Source organism: Physeter macrocephalus, chromosome 13, assembly GCF_002837175.3.
Source record: "Physeter macrocephalus isolate SW-GA chromosome 13, ASM283717v5, whole genome shotgun sequence".
Taxonomy (NCBI): Eukaryota; Metazoa; Chordata; class Mammalia; order Artiodactyla; family Physeteridae; genus Physeter; species Physeter macrocephalus.
The window spans coordinates 54,144,597-54,167,799 of record NC_041226.1 but is presented as its reverse complement, the minus strand read 5'-3'; the positions used below and the strand labels follow the sequence as shown (position 1 = coordinate 54,167,799).

General features: G+C 36.3%; 1 protein-coding gene across 4 annotated transcripts in view; it reads right to left on the bottom strand.

The window, feature by feature from the left end:
- Window positions 1–234: 234 nt before the first annotated feature.
- Window positions 235–23,203, bottom strand: part of NDFIP2 (Nedd4 family interacting protein 2) — a 157,791-nt gene continuing 134,822 nt past the window's right edge. For 2 of the 4 annotated variants that reach the window (XM_024123174.3, XM_007114404.4), the window contains 4 exons: window positions 19,342–19,466; window positions 13,690–13,756; window positions 10,891–10,996; window positions 9,068–9,479 (listed from right to left, as the gene is read on the bottom strand). In XM_024123174.3, the coding sequence (XP_023978942.1) occupies window positions 10,893–10,996; window positions 13,690–13,756; window positions 19,342–19,466 (296 nt within the window). In that variant the 3' untranslated portion in view covers window positions 9,068–9,479; window positions 10,891–10,892. Of the gene's footprint in view, window positions 1,407–5,028; window positions 5,345–9,067; window positions 9,480–10,890; window positions 10,997–13,689; window positions 13,757–19,341; window positions 19,467–23,203 lie in introns of those variants that run through there. The other 2 variants (XR_008619051.1, XM_055089587.1) reach the window with 2 other exon arrangements.

Genomic DNA, 23,203 nt, shown 5'->3' with positions numbered 1-23,203 from the left:
AGGTATTTACATTTCAAATTTACCCACGAAATAAATTATTCCCCTGGGGAAGAGCTAATAAAGAGGCGGAAGAGGTCAGGAGTTATACCAATTACATTCCTTCCACACAGATGAAACATCAAAAGTGGTGACCTCCCACCCCTTCCAAGAGTACACATTAAATCTTTAAAAAAAACCAAAAAACAGAAACTCACAAACGTGTAAGATATTAGCATTATTGGAAACATTTTCCCAGAATTTGAGGACCCAGAGATTTTCCAACTGTAGATGAATGGCTGAAGTTAATACACAGGATGAAGCTCACATTACAAGTAATTTCTCTTGCAGAATATTTTATATTCAGACAATGATAAACTAGGTTTGTGTTAGCCAAGAAATGGTAAGAGAGAGAGGAGGGGGCAAGGAAGAAAGGGCAGGAAGTCAGGGAGGTTAAGAACAAAGAAGAGACAGGGGGAGAGAAAGGAAGGGAAGAGGTCATCACTGTTAACAAGGAGGTGTGAACAGTCCCAGGGTTTTCCTACCCAGAGTTGAGAGTGTGGTCAGTTTCAGAATCTGGACCCTGGGCAGGCAAGAGGTATTTATCTCTGTAGGGCTTCTTTATATCTTACTGCTTTAACTTTTCTCTGGTAAAAATTATTTTTGTCTGGGGAAGAGAATTTGGGGTGGGGAAAAATGTATTTCTGATTAATATTAAGGGGGAGCATGAGGCAGCACTCAAATCCGCAGTAATCACTGCAAACCCACTATGGGGAGGCATCTGTGCAAGGCTTTCCTGGTGTGGACAACCCGTGAAGCTCAGGGTCCTTCACCTCGCACTAGACCGGAGGGCAGAACCAGGGCAGGTGAGAGTGGAGACTGTGGGTTTTCTTTAGGCCGGCATGAGCAGCAGTGTCTTTACCTAGAACCCTCCTGACTCAAAAGAAGAATCAGACTTACTTTCATTTCTAAAAATAAAAACCAAGATCACGCATTTGGGAGCTGGATCACTGTAAAGGGGAGTGCCTATTTCAGCTGGCCATTTCCATTTGTTGTTTTACCAAGCAGAGATTTGAAAATGGCACCTGCTTCCCCTGGCAAGGTTTTGTTGATGGACAGTGTGGGTAGCATTGAATGATCTTTGAGACAGTGGTTAAATTGTTGCTGTTGACATTTCCACTAAGCCCAGCTCTAGAAGCAATTGTTGAGACGTTCGTCACTCTGTGGGGCTCCCAACTGGAAGATGAAGAGAATGAAGGGGCAGGGTAAAGCAGATGTAAACCCACTGCTTTCACACTGCTGTTGCAATGACTTGATTGACAATCAATAAACCAGGTGCAAGGAGCTGGGATGGTCAGTAACCCTGTGGGCGTGCAAGACTTGTAACTTCTTTTTCACGTTGGTGGCTTCTGATGGCCTGAGCAGTTCTCCTGTCAATTTTGGGGAAACAGATAGTTATGCCTGTGTATCAGTTTGAATCGCTCTTAAGTATCAGTAGTAAAAAACTTGACTAATAACCAAGCAAATAATTTATTTTTCTCATTGAGCAAAAAGTTGGAAGGTAGGTAGGTCCAGGGCTGGTGAAATGCTCGATGATGTCAGGGAACCTCACGGCTCCTCCTTCCTTACCACTCTACATACTTAGTCTACCAACTGTTGCCTCAATGGCACAAGATAGCTGCTTAAGCTCCAGATGTCACACTTGAGCCCAAGGAGGAAAAAATTGGGAAAAGGAAAGGAGGGGCTTTAAATATCTGTTGCTTTAGCCAGAGAACCCTGGGACACAATTTTGGTACTGAAGCAAGGTAAATTAACTTTAAACCCAGAATCATTTTGTTCTTCTCTAAACCTACCCAGGCTGGTTATCCTCATCAACCCCAACCCCTTTCCACCTAATAACCTGGTTCCAGAGAATTTCTCACCAAAAGGGCTGTAAGAGATCATAAGACAGGACATTTAAATGCTGCAAATACCTGATCCTGGAGCAGCCCAGCTCCCAAAGGCCCTGAAGCCACAAGTCACCCTTCATCTAGAGACTAAAGGACCACGGAAATAAGCCTTGGTTTCTCAGGAATGAACTACATTCGCAGGAAGAAATAATACTCTCCCTTGAGAGCTGCCTCCTGGCTTATAGAGAAAAAGGCACATTCTCTCCAACATTGTGCCTGGGAACATCTCACCTTGATGAAATTAGAAGTCATGCTGACATCACAGAACACAGGGCCATTCTAGTAAAATAATGTATGTGGAAAACATCTGTGAGAGTAGATGATCGTTAACAGTGGTTACTTCTGGGGAGGGAGAGGGAGTTGGGAGATATGTGAAAAGGAGATATCACAGTTGATTCCATATATTTCTTGTACCCGTATATTTGGAGAAGAGGGTGCTTATACTATTGCTGGCTTCTGAAGTTAGTAATATGTCAAGTGGTAAAGTGAATGGCTCCAACAGGTGGAGAATCTCGGACTTGATTTTTTAAAGGTGTAACCGTGTGCTGGGCACACTGGACTATGAAGTTACACTGGGCCTGGATCCTATCCTCAGCGGAAGTGACTAAGGTGTGAATGCAAATTACTCTGACCCAGAGTAGAAGGTGAAGAGGTTCAGGTGCAGTATCATGGGAACTGAGAAGAGAATTAGTTCCTTCTGAGGAGGAGCAAAGAAGGAAGGGCATCATGTAAGAGATGGTAAAATATGAAATGTTTAAACATACTTGCACACTTCCATCTTTTCAAGATCTAGTTCCAGTGTCATCTCTGCAGTGAAGGGTGCCCTAGTTCTCTCAGAGATCAAGTACTCGGACCCATGATGTTTGTTCCCATCTATCTCACGTTAGCACCTTTTTCTGTTTATAAATCTGCTTCCATTCGCCTCTGAGCTAAAGGGCAGAAAGCATCTTACATATCCCGGGACACATAACAGATCCCGGCCCTAGCAGCTATGCCATCCACCCCATCCATCCATTCATTCAAGTTGTCAAGATCTGTGCTAGGTGCTGGGGAGGCAAGGAAAGCTGAATAAGATAAAATATCCACCACTGGGGACAGAAACACAAAAATCAACAGTGATGGCGCAGTGTCATAAATGCCTTGACAGGAATAACAGAGGGGTCTAAGAACCAAGAGGACCAGAGTCAGGGCAGGAAGATGAGAAAGGCTTCCCCAAAGAGAGAGAATTTAAGCTCTTTTTGAAGAAGGTGGGAAGAAGAATAAGGAGATAGATTTCATGTGGCAGCAACAGCATCATCCCTTCAAGAACTATGAACTGGCACTCAAAAACATCTCACCCCAATTACGATCACGGTAGAGTCCAAGGGACTTAGCTCCAATCTATGTGTTTCCCTTTCAAAGTCACAGACATTAAAAAAATAAATCCAAGACTAAGAACCCATCATTCATAAGAGAAAGCTGGTGAAGTAATGTATCCTAGAATCAGAAACCATATGCCCACCAACCTATTTTCTGTTCACTTCCCAACCAGGATTTCAGTGCACTGGCTCCCTGAGCAAAAGCAATGAGTCACCAATGACAGAGTGACAGCATCTCATCAACTCACAGCGGAACTCTGAGGGACTGGCCTGCAGGCTTCCGAGCTTCAGCCCGGAGACATGTGGGCACTTCCTCTGCCCCACCAGCTGGAGCGCTTCCACTCTTTGCATAACTGGGCCCCTTAAAATCAATGGTCATCTAGGCAACTGTTGCTTTAATTCCACTTGCCACAGAGGAGATACAGGGAGCCAGCACTCGATCAACGTGATGTTACTATAATCACCCTTTCCAAAGGGACTGGCAGATAAAATGCCCACATCAGGCAAGGGCTTACTTCAGGTCCTGGAGGCATCTGCTAACACTAACTGGCAACCCAGTCAGCAAACACACTGAGCCCCGAAAGATGTAATAATAATGTCTACCTTTTTCTTTTGCATAAATCTCACCTAATCCTCAGGTACATATTGTGCTTCCCAACAAACAGATGGGGAAACTGAGGTGTGTCGGTTAAGCAAATTGCCTGAGCTTGCATGAGAGCTGATATTTGAGCCCGGGGGTAATCTAGCTCTAAAACCCAGTCTTTCTGTTACACAAAGCTCCCTTTCTTAATCATCCACAGGCTCCTGAAGGATAGAGAAGGGAAGATACTAGTGGAAAAACATTATATTTTTTTGAGGCGAGAAAAATCAACTATATGGTAATTAATCCAATTCTGCTCGCTTTACAGGATTATGGAGAAAGTAACTGCCTTCTCAGCACAAACAGTTCTATTCTGTCCCAACGGTCCCACACTGCCCTGCAGATACAGCCCTGCGGAAAGCCATGCTGTGTGTTTAAAAGCAGGAAAACCAGAAGGCTCTCAGTGAGAGAGGTCATGAAGCAAGAACTCCAGAAATGCTCATTAACCGTTTGAGATCTGTATTACTTGCCTTTTCCTTGCCCTGCAAAGTCCGACTTATGTGTTGATCCTAACACTTGTAACCTTCTATCACTTGTACACAAGGAGATAGATATAGAGAGAAACACATGATAAGAGAGGGATCAGCAGGGCTACTAGACCAAAATCCCACAACTTCAAACTACGGGAAGGAAATGTGCTGTCACGGGGCAGATGTATTGCATTGGAACCTCTGGAAATTGAGGCTGGGATGTTAATTTCCCCCAAATTCCCAGTTGACTATAATGCACCATATTGAATAACAATCACAGCTCTAGAGAGATATTCAAAGAATCATTCAATCAAAAATTCATCTCTGGCGATCCTGTAGAATTAGGGAAATGTACAACCCAGCTGTCTCTTAAAAGTTCATAACTCTCAGCTGAAAATGGTATTTAAAGTGAGGGTTTCAGCCATTTTGGCGAATTACTCAGTTTTTCTGGGTCTTTCCCATGTATACATGTTATTAAACTTTTGTTTGATTTTATCCCGTTTGAAAAAAAAGAAAGGTTCATAAATCTCAGTGAACTGACGCTTTCCATAGTCTCATCATTTAAAAAATCTGGATTTAGGAAGTGATATTTCACACTTTATTATATTAGGATGAGTGGTCACCAATGCTTGCTAGCAATTAAGCGTCTTTAGGTCTTCTCTCTGAATGAATAAAATGGGAATTAAAGGTTTACAGCCCAAATGCCACAGTTAGTCAAACCAAATCACTATGCAGGAATTTACATGGCTGAGAAAACTAAGTTTGATGGAAAAGAAATAACATATTTCCACACTAGGGATTTATGCACAAGTACAGTTCTTATACCTCTGAAGAGTTCATTTTTCCAACAAGGTTATTTGTTACTTTTCACATTCTGAGTCCTCCAGATTTCTTCTGAGCTTTGGGCAAACTTTTGTTGTACTTGCTGATCTCACTATGCTTCTGGTAAAGCTAAAAGAAGAAAAGAAACTGCTTTAAGGAAGGATAGCCCGTGGCCCTTCTCGCTGTCACGAAAGGTAAAGCACTGATTTAATTAAAACAAACATGAAGGAGTAGGAAAGTAATAAAGTGGGTTTGTTTGTTCTTTTTGATTTGCAAGCTTGAGAGGAAAACCACCTCCAAGATTACCTGAACCAGTGTGAGATGTGGGCTTGCTATAACCTCAGCTGTTAAAGGGGCAATAACCCTATCTCTTACCTATTTAGCTGCTGAATTTTTTTTTAATGGTTTCCATGAAAACTAAGTGGGTTTTTTAGAAGCAGGTAGCTTAATCTCTCAAAACAAAAACAAACAAAAAAAGAAAGCTAAGTTGAAAACATCAAGAAAGAAAAGTGAAAACAAGCAAACATGTTGAGTTCAAAATAAACATTTTCTTTTTAACTGCTTAACTTTTATGAAGTATGGAATGAGTTTTTTCTGTTTTTCTAAGTAACTTTAGGGAAGGTTGCATTTTAGGTCATATGTCCCAAATAAGAATACACACCCATAAGCAGGTCTGATCTATGGTGACAACTAATCTTTTGCAAAGTAGAAAGAAACATAAATTATCTTCATAAAGCTGATGCTTTTGCATTTATTAAAATTAAACTGCAATCTATCTCCCAACACACAAATTACTGTGACAAGTTAAATGATGTTCCCACACTCCAACCTAATTCCATTTCAGTTGTTTTCATGTAACATAAGTTTGATCATATAAACATTTTGTGAGGCCAAGGTGGTGATAATATATTGTGAATCAAACTGATTTTGAAAAACATGCATGACAGGTTCACATTTCCACATTTACTGAACTTTATTAACACATATAAAACATGTTTTATATATGGGCAAGGACATTCAATAATAAATGGCACATTATCATCTAACAGTTGAACTTTATCAAGAATGAGGTTTTAGAACATAATACACTAATATTTCATGACTATTTGAAGAATTAAATAGCAAACAATTAAAATAACAATTAACAGCAGTTTAAACATACAAAAAGCTCACTTTACTATTTACCATAAGCAGAATCATTCCAATACAACTTCTATTTAAAAAAAAAAAAAAGGAAAAAAATATAGTACTATGTGTGCTCTACAGGCCAAAAAAACGGGTGTCTAGGCAGGGCTGACTAGGTGACTAGGTGACTCCGGCCCTAGTACTGCAGTTCCTTCTCTCAAAGGGCAGTGGGTTTAGGCAGTCACTTCTCAGCACAGTGTAGAGTTATATACAGGGTGATCATATAATTTCTCCTCCAAATTAGGACACTTATGAGAGAGGAGGCACTATATAAGGTGAGGAAATAGGAATAACCAGATCTGTTATGAGCAAACTCAGGATATATATGTCACTCTAGTTAAATACAGTATCAGATGCATTATCATTACCTTTGTGCTTTTGGGGACAGTATAGACCAGTTGAAAAAAATTATATTAAATTAAGAAACCCTGAATTTTTCTCCAACTGGACTTTCTGAACTCCACTTTTCCTGTCATCAGGAGGTTTTGCTGGAAATATTAGTGATTATCGTCTTAACAGGTTAAAATTTATGAACTTCAAAGGCATGGGATATAGCTTATAGACTCAATAAAAGGCTAGAGATTAGTATTTTTTTCTATTAAAAAGAGATTTTCATTTTAACCAACTATAATAGAATTTGTCTTTTAATTTTAAATTTCTAAGATGTATCCTGAACATACTATATAGAAAATGTATTTTTACCTTAAATTCTGTTTATTTCATAAAAACATAAAAATGGATTTTTCTGGCCATAACTAACTTATTCAAATATAATAGAAATAATGTAATATATTTTTCATATTAACTTCCGAGCTCCAGTTCACACTCATTCAAAAATTGTTTATAGATACCCTAATAAGGATTTTGATTTTCAATCTTTAAGGCAGAGTGCAAAGGCAATTAAGTATCTCCAAAACACAACAGCAGCTATTCTGTCCAAGCTCACAGGAAATGAAGGGAGGTATGTAGGATTTGATAAATCTAGAAGAGAATGTTGTTTTTTAAAATAATATTCTGATTTTCCTGACAGGATGATGAGATTTAAGACTACCAATGAATTGTACCAATTAAAGAGGATCAGGTAATATCACACTTGAATCTTACAGATTTGGGGGAAAAAAAATCAAAACAAAAAGTGAAGTTTTGACATTGGGTCAACATCCACATGCAGAAACTAAGTATTAACGCCACAGAAACAAAAATAACATTTTAATAAACTGATGTATGATAGATGATCTAGATATTTTAACTTACTATGTATCATAGCTTAGTTTCATTAAAAACTATTACAAAGAACAAAGTACAGGTCTACAGGAAAATTAATGTGCAATAAAGAGATCTAGCACAAGTTCACATTTCTTCTAAGTAAATTTTAACTTTAATTAATTTCCAAATCAGGCAACTAAATCAAATATTTTGTTTCTTTACCCCAGGCTATTGTTTTACTTCAATGGGTGTAACACAGGTACTTTAACCAACAATAAAAATTCTAGCAGGGGAGGAGAATAAATGAGGGAAAACAAGAAAATAGAAGGCTCAATTAGCAAAACAAAACATGTTTTATTTATCAAAGACAATGAAATAAATCAGAAAATACAGAGAAATACAAAAAAAGTTATAAAGCATAATAAATTTTATTTTTTCAGAAATGGAAAAATGACCCTGAATAGTTTTAGATTTATCTTTTAGTAGTCAGTCAGTGTCTAATAATAAACAAGTAATCAATTTTATATGTTCTATATAGCTGTATCAACTGATTTTTAAGTTTAAAAGATAATTCCCATCATTTTTAATGTTGCATTTCAAAAGCAAAGATATAACTGAAGAGAAAACAGATGAGACATAAAATGATTTGTAAAATGTAGTAGCTTATGAATGTAAAATAGATGCCAGTTGTAATAATATTCACACACACTCTCGCAACACACTCACACCCCTATATTCCACAGACACATTTCCATAACTTGAAAACAGATATTTCACATATCTCAAATCAGGAAATGATTTCTACAAGTTAATCCTACAATCAGAAAGCAAGAAGCTATTAAAAGCACAAGTTTTTATTTGCTAAATTAAACTAAACATCTAAAGGAAAAAATAGTACAATGATATTGAAAGATACTTTTTATTGGCTTTTTAAAAGACAAAATGCAAATGAGAGTATCTTATTCAGAAAATTAATTTTCCAAAATGTCTTAAATGAAATAAATATAATATCTAATACAATCTCTTCCTGCAAGAATCTCTAAGATGAACAATGCTAAAAACCAAGCTTCTCATTTGAGAAACCCTAAAACTGTCATGTCCCTTAAAAAAAAAAAAAAAAAAAGATTTTCTTATAAAGGACATGTGGCATACCCACATTTTCTTAAAATTTGTCCTAAAACTATCTTTAACACCCAAATTTTCTATATATATTAAGTTTACTTAATTTAAAATTAATGAAGCGATATCTAGACACAATTTCTAAGAAAATAATGCAGAAAGTAATTTATGCATGGTTATTTACAGAAAGTTTTGCTAAATAATGATGTAAATATTGGTTCAACAATCTGACAAAGCCTAATAATCAGCACTGCAGGTTTCAAAAAACTTTATATATAACAAAGGATGTTTCATGTGTAGAGTTACTAGATAAATCTAAGAGCCAGAAACTAAAGTATTTGACATGGTTAATAGTTTCATTTTTATTATATTAAATGTCAGGTCAGAAGTCAATGGCATTTGCATGCTGGAAGACTGTTTATCACTCAACTCTTTCAATTATATCAAACACTGATTAATCAAATGTGACTGCACTTTACTGCTACAACTTTATGGTTTCTTTCAAGTATACCCAAATCTTTTAAATGGGCACATATGCAACTGTGCAAAACAAATGAAATATAAATATTTAAGAGAATGAACAGAAACGGCTTTTAAGCATAAACCACTCTGCCATTCAGTTATGAAGCTCTATCTTTTCTTCCCTAATTTGTCTTCTGCTTTTAGTAGTCTTCTATCTTATTAAAGTTGCAGGTTTACAGACGATCTGGAAATTTCACATTGATATAAGAAAGGAATGTCTGGTCGATGCAGTCTAGGGACAAAAAGAATTAGCCTTAAAATGTATTAAGTTGCAATTATCTAAATGACAGCATAATGAAAACCGATCTTATAGCAGTATCACATCAAGTATATAATATCCTTTTGGTAAGAATGACATAAGGTAGCATATATCAAAATATATTCTAAAGTTTAGGTTTCTAACCATCTAGAAAATATTTACAGTTTAAACTCTTGAAAATGCAAACAAGGTAATCACACTGAATATTCACAGAATATCATTTAAATTAGTAAAATTACTTTGCCTTTTATCTTACAGGTAATACCGACAAACTCTTAAGGTCACTGCTTGTAAAAACATTTTACCAGTTAAAGAGAAAATGTGACATCTTCTAGCGGGAGGAAGAAACCTTAGTGGAACATTTAAAGTGATATTTAAATATAATCCAGAAATGCAATTGTAATCATTGTTCTCTTTAGCAGAAATAAGTACATCATGTTAGCTTATGTAAAACTCATTTAAGCATAAAATTTAAGCAACCAAATCACAAACCATACAATTTATTTATACTTAAGTCATAGCAACTTGAAACATTTTGTACTTAAAGATACACCCAGAAGTTAAGTGTTTTAGTAGACATTTTGCTTATGCAGTTCAACTACTTTAAAAGTTCAAATCAATGAAGTGTATGGTACTTGCTTTAAAAGTATCAATAGTATATAGCGAGTAGAGATATGAGGTCTCTTCATGTGAAGATCTACTAGCTGCACAATAAATAAATGCCTTTACTATAGACACAGCCTCCAGAAGCTCACTGGATAACCAGTAAGACAACCTCTGCTCATTTCTTTATATTCCCATTTATTCAAGTTGCAGCCTTCGTTGTTGATACAAACTGGCACACATTAAGAAAATAGTAAAAAAGCTCCTATTTTCTTCACACAACTTTTATTCATTGATCCAGTTTGTTAAGATCAGTGCATGACAAGTTGCTTTTCAATCACAGATTTGTTTTTTTGTTTGTCTGTTTTATCCATCAGATACCTATGTGAATTTCACACTGTTTTATGCAAAATGCCCATTCTCTCTGTGTAAGTGCTTTGTCATATTTTGTTTTTCAAGCTTTCAAATGCTGTGCTGGTGGTTACTTCATATACATCCTGTGGTCAAGCTTTAAAAAGAAATTTAAAAGTCTGATTTAAAGTTTCAGTTTACTCATAATACATTTTTAAAAATTAAAATGTATGAAATTCAATTTTAAAATGGAAGTTATCTTAAAAGTTCACAACTTCTTAAATTTCAGTAAGTGACTGTTAACAGTATAAAAATCTATTAAATATGCTAAATTTGAGTAAACAACATGAGTATACATTAAGCATTTAATATGCATCTGGTGAATTTGAATACAAAAGGAATAAACAGTTAATATATTAATATTTCTTACCTCTATAATAAGAAGAAATACCTTGTTCTATGAGCAGCTGCCATGCTTTCAGACATGTTTCTGACTTTTAAATAATTAACAAATCCTCTGAAGAAAAGAAGCAGGCCTAAGAAGGTTGAAATAATACAGATATGTTATGTTCTTACACAGAAAGGGGACACAATAAATTTTAGATAGACAATTATAAACAAGATCCTCTTGGTCTAAGGAATTTAACGTGTAGGATTACAGTCATTCCATAATATATTTTACATTATAATGACAACTCTATTGTAAGGAAATATAATAAAATTTTACTACCACCCCAAATTCTTTCAATTTGTTACACCTAGATGTATCTAAAGTAAAGTAAAACCAGCCATGAAAATCCAAAATTACACAAAAATACACACTTACTAAATTATTTCTTAAAAAACAAAGCTACCTAATGCATTTAAACTGATTCAACTCACAGAAATCCCATTTTATACCAAACTTTTAAATTACTATAACTACTAAGCAAACTAAGACATATTTACTGATATAAAGTATTCAAGAGAGAACATATGCATGTAATTGCTAACAATTGTGGGATAAAACCAATAATAAGCCTGTCTAGCAAGATCAGGTGCCTGTCATCTGCAAAATCTGTATTTAGAGATATGTGCATTATGTAAATAATTTACTTATTAGTTATTATTTTCAAGTAATAATAGACTAATTTATAATAAAAATTGAGAAAAATCAAGAAAGAAAACTTTGGAAGCAGCCACTCTAGTGATTTCTTAAATGATTTGAGATGTATCTTCTATCTATCTCAGTGTTCTCTTCTGTAAAATAGTATTTTTAAATAATAATCATTTACATTAATAATCATTTATAATAATCACAGGTCTCTTTAGTAATCAAAAAACAAAGCCTGTGAAATGCTTCAAAGTTTCAGGTGAAAAACATTAGCTAAGTATAAAAAGCATTACCATTATTAGTAGAGCTAAGTCTTTGATATACTTAAGCATACAATTCTAAGGGCAACATTTATTGACCCCGGTAAATTTTTAACTAGGTAATGGTGGGTGGGAGGGCAGGGACCAAAAGATATGTATGCATGCAACTTTCCTCACTAGGAGGAAGAGTCTGTCAATTTAAAATGTAAAGTCTCAACTGAAATTTGTAACCCAATTCTAAGACAATAATCGAAGCACTAAAATAAGAAGCATGGTTATAATAAATTAGAGAGGATAGACAGAAGAGATATACAAATAATGACTTAAACAAGTGGTATAAGTTTCACCTAAATCTGATCCCATCTGCTTCCCATATCCTCTTTCCACTTGTGACTCCCACTCTGAATTCTACCCTCATGCCCTTCCAGATGCTGTTCAAAGATAATGATATTGTGATCCAAACGTAAAGGTACTATTGAAAAATGTAAACCAAAATTATTTGTGAAATCCCTTCTTTTGTCTATGAAGCTGCTGACTCTAAGACATATTTTGTTCTGCTCAGGCATTTTCCAAAATAAGCCAATTCACATCTAGAAACCGATCACTCAGCAGCTATTGTTTCTCAGCATTCTATGATGTGCTCAACACTCTTCTGAGTATTATGTGAGAGGAACATTTTGATCATGAATTAAGTTTTCACATTCCCCTAAATGCTAGATTATGGCTCTGATATGGAACTGGGGCTGTCCTCTGCATTCTACTGTCTCACAGTTGTCTTCCGAAGGCTCCTCAATCCGCTAATAATATTTATATGCAAGTATCTCATTCAATATGCTTAAATACCTAAAAGACTTCATCAATTTTTTTCACTTTTAAGGAAGAAACTCAATAAAGAGCACAGAATCAGTCAGAAAACAATTAACAATACAAAAAACTGGCTACATTTTTGTACAAGTCTGACTCCCCAACAAAATCACAACATTAGAATAATTTCATTATAATTATTAGAGAAACAATCTAGGATTTTTAGTGACCTTAACCGACCACTAAGATTTTGTTTCCCCAAAGATCCAAAAGATGCAACAGCAGGACTAAATAAAAACTCAAGGAGAACACTGCCACCTACTGAAATGCTATTTTCTGGTATAATTATGTTACTAGAGAAATGCGGGCTCTTAAACCTAAATAGAAACCAAATGTATTCTTCATGTCAGTAAACAAATTTGAAATGTGGATTAAAGGTATCATGTGATTTTAAGATTAACTTAATTATCATATATCTAAAGAGGAAAACACAAGGGATCAAAAATCGGAAATCCATAAAATTCATCAATATTAATAAAAGACATGCCTTGTAAGAAGAAAACTCAACAGAAGTACTGTGATCATTAGGCATGAAGCCTTTCCTTATGCCTGACTGATTAATGATTAATGCAGGGTATACTTCAAAAGTGTAAAGAATGCTTCAATGATACAAAAATAAAAGAATGGATAGAGTACCCAACTATCCTCCTCTCAACACTTCCTACGATCATTAAAGAAAATTATGCATGTATATTTTCCAAAATAAATGCTGAAGGCAACTATTTTTTAATCATTTTAGGATTTTCAAGTTTTGTAGGATTGACTTATCATTCAACCACTGATTCTTTAAATTGACAGGCTCTGAATTTTAAACCAGAAATCCAGAATGCTACATAGAATTATCTGAATAGCCAAGATGATATAAGTGTTTGGATATGAGAATTTTACAACAGGAAACATTTTTTCCACATAAATTATAAAACAGGATATTTACATCTCACATTTTTAGGAAACATCAAAGTTAAACTAAATGCAAATTAGTCATACTGAAATGCATTAAGAATAAACTTACCAAGTACAAGAAATATCCACCAAAGCCAATACTGTCCATTGAAATATCCAGTAAAATAATCAGAAAACTGTGGAGTGAACATAAATATATTAACCGTATTTGTGTACCTAAATTTAAAAATCACAAGTCTTAGTTTCAGAATGATTTACCTCAAATAATCTTTAGCACTTAAAACAGCACAAAAAGAAAAACAGAAAAGAAAAAAAATACTTAATGACATACACATATAATTATTTGAGAAAAAGTAACAGCAAACACACTTATGCAAAATATGTTAGAAACAAAAAGTAGTTTCAAACTGCTTGTAAAGAAGAAAGATAAGTGCTATATATCTGAATCCAACATTTTCTCATTAAGGAGTTCACATGTCAGTTCTTTTTTCATAATCTCTCAAAGCCACAACTACCATCCCAAACACACTACAGCAACCTGCTGCTTTAGATATTAACACCAAAAGCCACATTAGTTTAATCTTATCAGATGGGGATGTTCTGCTGACCTCTAAAAAGAAGAGCTTTTGACCTTCTGTACACCCCCTACTGTTAATCACTGCCAAGAATACTAGGCACATAAAGACCCCCAACTCATTAGAGTCTTTTTATTTTCAAACTAGATGCTCCAGCATTCATTTCCCAACAGTGAGCTGAGAACAGCTAAATGAACCTTGAAGCGGCATTTCAACAGTTCCTATTAGTGGCCGTGGTAGACAGTTTATATTCTCTGTGAAGTGAGGATATGAACAGGCAGATGGAAGGCAGGGTTTGATGATACTGGACACAGGTATCTTTTCCTTGATTAGACTAGGGACATGGTGATTTATTATCTTTGAAAAGTTTTCTTTTTAAATCAGTCTAATTTTCCTGCTTATTTAATCTACTCTGTTTCCATTGGTCTCTGAACCGAATCTGACTTAACTAAAAATGAGTTTTGTCCTCAGATGTATCTACCTCCAAATTTATAGGTAATTATTTCCAACTATTCACTGGTAATTTCCATAAGAGCTTAAAAATCTTATAGGTGTGGTAATAACAAAAATGCTTACGAATTGTAATGTTACTAGTGAGGAAGCATATCCATTAAAGGTTATCTAAATCTGTTTTTAAAAGCTTTTAAATTATTCTCACAGGAAGTATTTACAATATATGAACCATGATCTAAGTTCTCCGCTTAGAGTTTTAGAAATTACAAAGATTAGAGATTTCAAAGTACCATCATAGATGCAAATCCCACACACTCCTACACCTTTAAAATATGTACAATAAAGGGAGAACTAGAAAATTGTGGAAATATAGCTTGTAAAGTAGGAAAGCACTATACTACTTTTTTAATCAACTGATTAATAATTAGAAATAAAAGGTTTTCATACAGGTTTTAGAGAGTATAAGAACAAAAGGAATAAAGAACCAAAGCAATACATTTTTAACTTTCTAATTTTAAAATATATTTTAAAATATATTTCTAATATTTAAAATGTATTTAATATATAATATTACCCGACAAGAGGCAACCAGAAAAGAACAATGTCATTCTTCACCAGAAGTACGAACCTGCAGCTATTCTTTATTTATTCCCAAGTGAAGAATAGAATTACCTTCACTTTGAAGTCAAAGAGAAAAACTCACCATGTAAAAAGGATAAACTAATAAGCTTTGGGGCTCATTACTAAGTCATCAAGTGTTTCAAAATACTAAAAGTCATAGGGCTGAGCCAAGTTGTGTTTTTGGTTTTGTTTTTTTTTTGCCATGGCTCACGGGCCCAGCCGCTCCGCGGCATGTGGGATCTTCCCGGACCGGGGCACGAACCCGCGTCCCCTGCATCGGCAGGCGGACTCTCAACCACTGCACCACCAGGGAAGCCCTGGTTTTTTTAAAATAAGTAAATAACTCATGTTGACTGGTCAACCGCAGGCTGCAGAAATCAAATTTTGGAAAATAAATTAACCAACAATAAGAATTTATCTGATTTAAATTTGAAAAAAAAAAAGAATTCATCTGATTTTATTTTATTAATATGACACCAGTATTTTATTGTTTACATCCTGTCTACTTTCTAAAAGACTTGTCAGGGGCTTCCCTGGTGGCGCAGTGGTAGCGCGTCCGCCTGCCGATGCACGGGAACCGGGTTCGCGCCCCGGTGTGGGAGGGTCCCGCGTGCCGCGGAGCGGCTGGGCCCGTGAGCCATGGCCGCTGGGCCTGCGCGTCCGGAGCCTGTGCTCCGCAGCGGGAGAGGCCGCAGCAGGGGGAGACCCGCATACCACAAAAAAAAAAAAAATAAAAAAAATAAATAAAAGACTTGTCCGTTTTTAATACAATATATATGCCTTTTAAAACAAATAATAGAAACATCAAAAGCCTTAGAAATAATATGAGAATCTTGGGCTAAAGATATTTACACTAAATATGAGGTTCACAGCAGCTCAGAAACAAAAAGAAAAGCAGCAGCTAATTTATAAATTGCTTATTATCTAATAATAGGAAACACCAGGCTTTCAGGAGAAAACCTTTCTCTCAGCTCTGAACTACAAGGGAAATTTATTGCCTTGAGCCTTATAATAAAAGTCAAAGTACAGTGTTACAGAGGCAGTACCGAATTAGGAGAACAGGCACTGAACTGAAATCAAGCTAGATTCAAATCCACATACAAACTGTAGGACACTGAGCAAGTTTTTAGTCTTTTTATTCTTAGTTTCATCATCAATAAAATGGCTGGCTTGTCTCCAGCATCACTGATACAGATAGAGTTAAAGAATATAGTGCCTGGGCTTCCGTGGTGGCGCAGTGGTTAAGAGTCCGCCTGCCAATGCAGGGAACGCGGGTTCGTGCCCCGGTCTGGGAAGATCCCACGTGCCGCCGAACGGCTGGGCCCGTCAGCCACGGCCGCTGAGCCTGCGCGTCCGGAGCCTGCGCTCCGCAACGGGAGAGGCCACAGCAATGAGAGGCCCGCGTACGGCAAAAAAAAATTTAGTGCCTTGTAATGAATTATGCCTGGAACATAGTAAGTACTCACTGAAAAAGAAGATTGTGCCTGGGCTTCCGTGGTGGCGCAGTGGTTAAGAGTCCGCCTGCCGATGCAGGGAACGCGGGTTCGTGCCCCGGTCCGGGAAGATCCCACGTGCCGCCGAACGGCTGGGCCCGTCAGCCACGGCCGCTGAGCCTGCGCGTCCGGAGCCTGCGCTCCGCAACGGGAGAGGCCACAGCAATGAGAGGCCCGCGTACGGCAAAAAAAAATTTAGTGCCTTGTAATGAATTATGCCTGGAACATAGTAAGTACTCACTGAATGGTGGCTATTGTTATTATTGTTTTGTTATTTTATAACAAAAGATTTTTAAAAATCCTTCTCTTATATCAATTCTCAATATACACTACAGGTATAATATTAACCTTAACTCAGTAAAGGTATTTTAAAAGGAAACTCAACAGTCCCGGTGATTAAACTTGACACTCTTATATACCTTACAAAACTTTGAGAAACTCCAGTCTTTGAATTTAAGGTCCCCATCTTATCACACTGACTGGAGTTGATTACTAGACAATCTAACCCCTTCTCAACCTGGGATTCTAAGAGAGAATTAGGCCCTAATATCCTAGAGGCAAAGCTTGCATATAATGCACTAATTTCTTTTTTATGAATGTAGAATGACACTAGCAATTCAATAACTTTAGGAGAATTTGAGAAAATCAAATCATTTTCTGTGTTCTGTGACTTAGACAAGAAATCTCATTTGAATATTAGTAATTAATTCTATTACTAACATAACCAAGGTTGGACATTACCTAGTTCCAACTCTTGAGATTTTCTAGTAATAACTTCTGCAAAGGCAGGGAGGGACTGTCTCTTTATCTCTGCATGCCCCATAACACCTAACAGATTTATGCTAATGGTGGGAACCCACTCTACATTTTTTTAATGAAATTAAAACAAGTAATTGCCAGGGGGGCAGTTCTTACAATGGCTCAGGTTTTAATCACCTTAGAAGAAGCCAGTCCACAGGTCCCACCAAGAATCAACTGTTTAATAACCAAATCTGTAATCTAGTCTGAACAGAGACAGGGTCTGATTAGATTACTGAAACCCTGGGAAGTAATAAAACAAGTTTAAAAATAATGAAGAAACACTTAAAATGCAAAGTTTTAATATTTTTATAATGGGTAATTTTTTTAATCTATTTGACAATGTAGGTGCATAATTGAAGTGTCTGAAGCACTTAATAAAAGCTGACATATTAGTATATGATTTTACTGAAAATTTCAGGAGGACTTGACTCATTCAACTAGAAATCAATGTTTAAATATATATAATTTGTAGAAAGTATATATTTTATTAGTTGTATATAGCACTTAAATGTGTGGGTAACTTTTAAGAAGAGTTATTAATTAACAAAGCCACTTTCGTAGCCTTACCTAAAGAAATCAGGAGAAAAGCTTTGTAAAAAGGAGCCAAAAGGGGCCTTCAAGAGGCAAAGGAAAAGAGCTGGGGGAAGATTATGTTAACAATACTATTGCCTGTACAATGGGTACAAAAAAATTATTCGGGGGCTAGAAAAGCTGTTGCGATAGGAGAAAGAAAAGGACTTCTTGTTATCTCCCTACACACTACCTTGTAAATGATACGAGATAGACAGAGGGTGATTTCCAGGAACAACAGGAAAATGAGAAGAAAGTCTTAGAAGGAATGTAAAGGAAAAAAAGATGAGTTCTCATGACCACCTCAAAGGCCTGTACTGTACTTTTTTAGCTCTTAATGTTACCAAAAAAGAAGAAGAAAAAGAAAAAAGAAACAGTAAGAAGATATTTAAGTCCATGATAATTTCACTAACCAATGGAAATTTTTGTTTTAAAACTGATTTTAGGCAGAACTACACTATATCACAATAGTGGCAGCTATGATTTACTGAGCACATATACTTTGTGCAGCAACTGAGCAAGGTACTCTAAATATGTCATGTTCATGCCTCACAAAAATACTGAATGGCAGCTATTATCAGTTTACCATGAAGAAACTAATGCTCAGAACAATTTAAACACTTAAAGTTAGAACACTGATACACAAAAAGATGAGATTCAAACTCAGATTTATCGGATTTCAAAGTTCTTTCCACTTATTGAGACTTCCCTGGTAGCGCAGTAGTTAAGAATCCGCCTGCCAATGCAGGGGACACGGGTTCGAGCCCTGGTCCGGGAAGATCCCACATGCCACGGAGCAACTAAGCCCGTGTGCCACAACTACTGAGCCTGCGCTCTAGAGACTGCGAGCCACAACTACTGAGCCCGCGCGCCTAAAGCCCATGCTCCGCAACAAGAGAAGCCACCGCAAGGAGAAGCCCACGCACCGCAACGAAGAGTAGCCCCTGCTCACCACAACCAGAGAAAGCCCTCAGGCAGCAACGAAGACCCAACGCAGCCAAAAATAAGTAAATTAATTAAAAACAAACAAACAAAAAGCTCTTTCCACATACTAACAAGCTCTCATATGATACAGTCATAAAATGTCCACATCACAGAGATCACTATGATAGTTAAGGACAGAAGTTAAGAATACGTCTCAAAATAATTGAGCTCATGTACACAAAATGAACATTTGTGAACCACATAGGAAATTTTATGTATTTTAATTTTAGAGACAAAAGTGATAGAGGCTATCAAGACACTTACTCTGACGATAAGGATCCATTTGATCAGTGAAAGGCCAAATCCACAGATGGCACCATACCTTCCAGCTATGGTATTGGTGATACAGAAAGATAAACAAAATCCAAGCCAGTTGAAAATAAATGCCACTGAAAGCAAGAGAAATAATTCTTTTAAAGACCACACTTTGGAAACAAATTAACAGAGACATAATATAAACATCAATAATACTTCATGACTCAATGGAAATAGCAGTTCTTTCTCTTAATTCTGTACCAATTAAGTCTTCTTTATAGACTATAGTTTACCTTTTGCAAATGTATTAGTTATTTACTATACATTAACAAGTGGGTAAGCTTGGTTTCTTGTCAGTTTGGTCAACAAGAATCAATACCTTACAGCTTATCACCAAAAGGCGAAACTGCATTATTTTTTCTTTTATACATACATTTGTTATTGAAGCTGCATTTTTAAACCAGTTAAAAATTAGGTCACAATGTAGCTCCCATGTGATCCTACCCAAAAAGTCTAGTCTAAGCCATCATCAGCCAGCCAAATTAAAAAGCAATATTAAAGATGAGTCGAATAAATTATAAACTATTGTTCCCAGAGCAGATACTGTTCATTGCCTTCTCTTCTTACCTAACAAAACCTGTTGTTCCCCTTCCCAGGAACCCACCAACCTCTAGAGCCTGTATTTTTAGTAAAGGCTGGACCCCATACTTAGCCCCCAAAGGTGAGTCCTGTGTGGGAAAATCACAGAAGGCCCAAATCCCTTGCCAGTGAATTTTTTTTAATAGGACTTCTGAAAAACATTCTTAAAAACACAGCAAGGAGAGGGAAGATGGAATATAGGTAAAACAACAGTGGTTTTAAATTGATCATTGTTGAAGCTGGGTGATGGATACACAGATGTTTATTACACTCTTGTCTAGTTTGAGAATTTATACAACGAAAGTTTTTTAAAAAGAAAAGAAGAAAAGGCCCTTCTTCCACTGGGTATCACGTTTAATTGTAATACCTGGAACTGCTGCAGGGAGCTTGCTATCAGCCTGAGGATTAAACCATCACTCCAAATAGTGGGGGAGTGAAGAAAACCGAAGCAAAGCAAAGCAGAGCCACAGCACTGATATGGTCTGTGCCTGAGGTCTGCTCATCCAGGGACTTCTTGTTTTGTGAGATAATCTCCTAACTATTTAAAACAGTTGAGTAAGGGTTTTCTATTTCTCATAGCAGAAACCATTCTGACATAGGTCCTTGAGATATAATCAGAGTACCTTATTTACGTCCAAGATAGCAACATCATCAAAATAATAATAATAATAACAATAGTAAAACTGAAGATCAATTTGAACCTAAATCTTGTTCAGTGCCCAGCCTCTGACCCTAAATATCTCCAACCAAGCCTCAGGGAGAATAAAGTAAATTACCTAGAGAAATTCTAGTTTTTCAGAATTCTAAAGACAAAGAGGAAACATTTTAGGATAAATTTAAATGAAATGGCTATTTCTTCGAAGTAATGCCCCTACTCCTGTAACTTCTTCCTTCCTAATACTTTCTAGTCGCAGCTTTTTTGATCATTTATGGGAAACTGTACTATATGGTGTGGTAGAAAAATCAATTTTGAAATAAGAGACTCGTGTTTTAGTCACATCGTACTCACTCACTAGATATATGACCTTGAACTCACTGCTGACTTCTGTTGAGCCACAGTCCTCTGATCTTTAAGTACCTACTTCACAAGATTGATAAGAGGATTAAGTGAGAATGTAAAGAGCTTAAGCATAGTACAGAACCTGGCACATGGTGACTGCTAAAAAAATACTAGCCGTCATCACTACCCATACAAAATGATCTCTTTACATTACAGACTAGGTCCCATCTTTCCTGCAAAACAATTTCAAGAGACACTACTATAAATAAAGCTTGTTTACTCTCTACCGTACTGTACAACAGAGATAGGATATTTCCATCATTGTAGAATAATCTATTGCACATAGCCACTCTTTATCAAACTGGCTAATATTTGTGTGAGCTGTAGGGAAAGCACAAAACAAAAAATAATTTTATATCTATTTAAAGTAAAGAATTTATACTACCAAACAGCAGTAGAGATTCCCAACTGGTTGCTAACTATGTGTTAATGACAGGCCGAGATATTTCTCTCCTCAGCCCTTCGGGCAGGCAGGTGAGGTCTGGGGCAGAGGACAGACTGCCACCAGTCCTGAGCACCTTACTCCTTTATCTCAGTGTGCTATAAACATTCTATCATTCTGCAAGCATGTCATGTTGTTGAAATGTAGGAGGCACTGATGGAGAAAATCCAAAACAGCAAAACATTCCAAAAGTGTATTTTCACCTTTTCACCTGAGTATGTGTATGTTTAGCTTTGGGGAAAAAATAATTTAAACACTGTCCAATTTCTTCAAAATCAGATTTACCGATATCTATTATATGTATCATTGTACCCAAAAGAGAAATAAGATCCAAAAGAACAACAAAGTAGTTAATGAGCCACCATGTTTTCTTTATGCTCTCCGCCAGCAGTATGAATTCCTATAAATTGTGCTCATGTGATAGAATTTGTTATAGACTGGACTCTGTCCCCTCAAAATTCATAGATTAAAGCCCTGACCTCCAGTGTGACTGTATTTAGAGATAGTGCCTTTAGGGAGGTGGCTAAAATTAAATAAGGTTATAAGCGTGAAGCCCTAATACAACAGGATTGGTGTCCTTATAGGAAGAGGAATAGACACGAGAAAGATCTCTCTCTCTGCACACATGTAGAGAAGAGGCCATGTGAGGACACCACAAGAAGACAGCCAACTGCAGGCCCACAGAGAACCCTGACCAGAAACCAAATTTTCTGGCACCCTAATCTTGGACTTCTACCCTCCAGAACTGTGAGAAAATAAATTTTCATTGTTTAAGCCACCCAGACCGTGGTTTTTCATTACGGGAGCCTGAATAGACAAATGCATAACTTAATCATCTTTAATTGGTTTAAGCACTAGGAAGACAGAGAAGTTGTGACTACTGAAGCATAAACAGATCCACTTTTTATGCCCCTTGGCCTATAAAACAGAAGTAAAGCTGAATAGGTCTTTACGGTACAGAAAGAGCAAAGCATTCAATCTGGATCCTCTATGACATGTCTGTCTCAGTTGTCAAAAAAGAGAATTTAATAAATTGTACACTAAACCTTAAGTATGTAAAATCCATACAAGAAATAATGTGTAGTAGAGGCAGGTGAACATATACATGCCTAAGAAAGGAGACAAGAACAGAAGGACAAGTTAAGACTTAGAACAGTTAGGCTCCACACAAAGTCACAAGGCAAGTAAGAAGCATAGCTGGGACTGGAGCATCCAAGTCTTTTATGCCTATACCCAGTGATCTTTTTATTATATATACCTCCCACCTACCCAAAGAGGTTAGCAGAATAATCTAGAAAGCAATATTGTACACTGTAGTTTATCCATTAACTAGTAAGGCTACACTTTAAAATTTTCAATAGCCACAAGATACTTATTAATAATAAAGGGGAAAAGAGTAACTTCATAGTGAAGAAAGCTGGCGGACACTACCTTAACCTGATGAGAGTTAACATCACTAGTAATAAGACATATCTAGATCATTGCTTCTGATTTGATGTACTGAAAAGAACACATCATTTCTGTGGTATTCTTGAGGGGAAAAAAGAAAAAAAGGAAAGAAATGCAAAACCTGAATCTAATCATGAGGAAACATGAGCTAAATCCAAATTGAAAGACATTCTACAAAATAACTGACCGGTATTCTTCAGAAGAATCAAAGTTGTTATGAAACAAAGACTAAGAAACTGTTCCAGGTTGAGGCAGACTAAGGAAACACAGAAACTAATAAT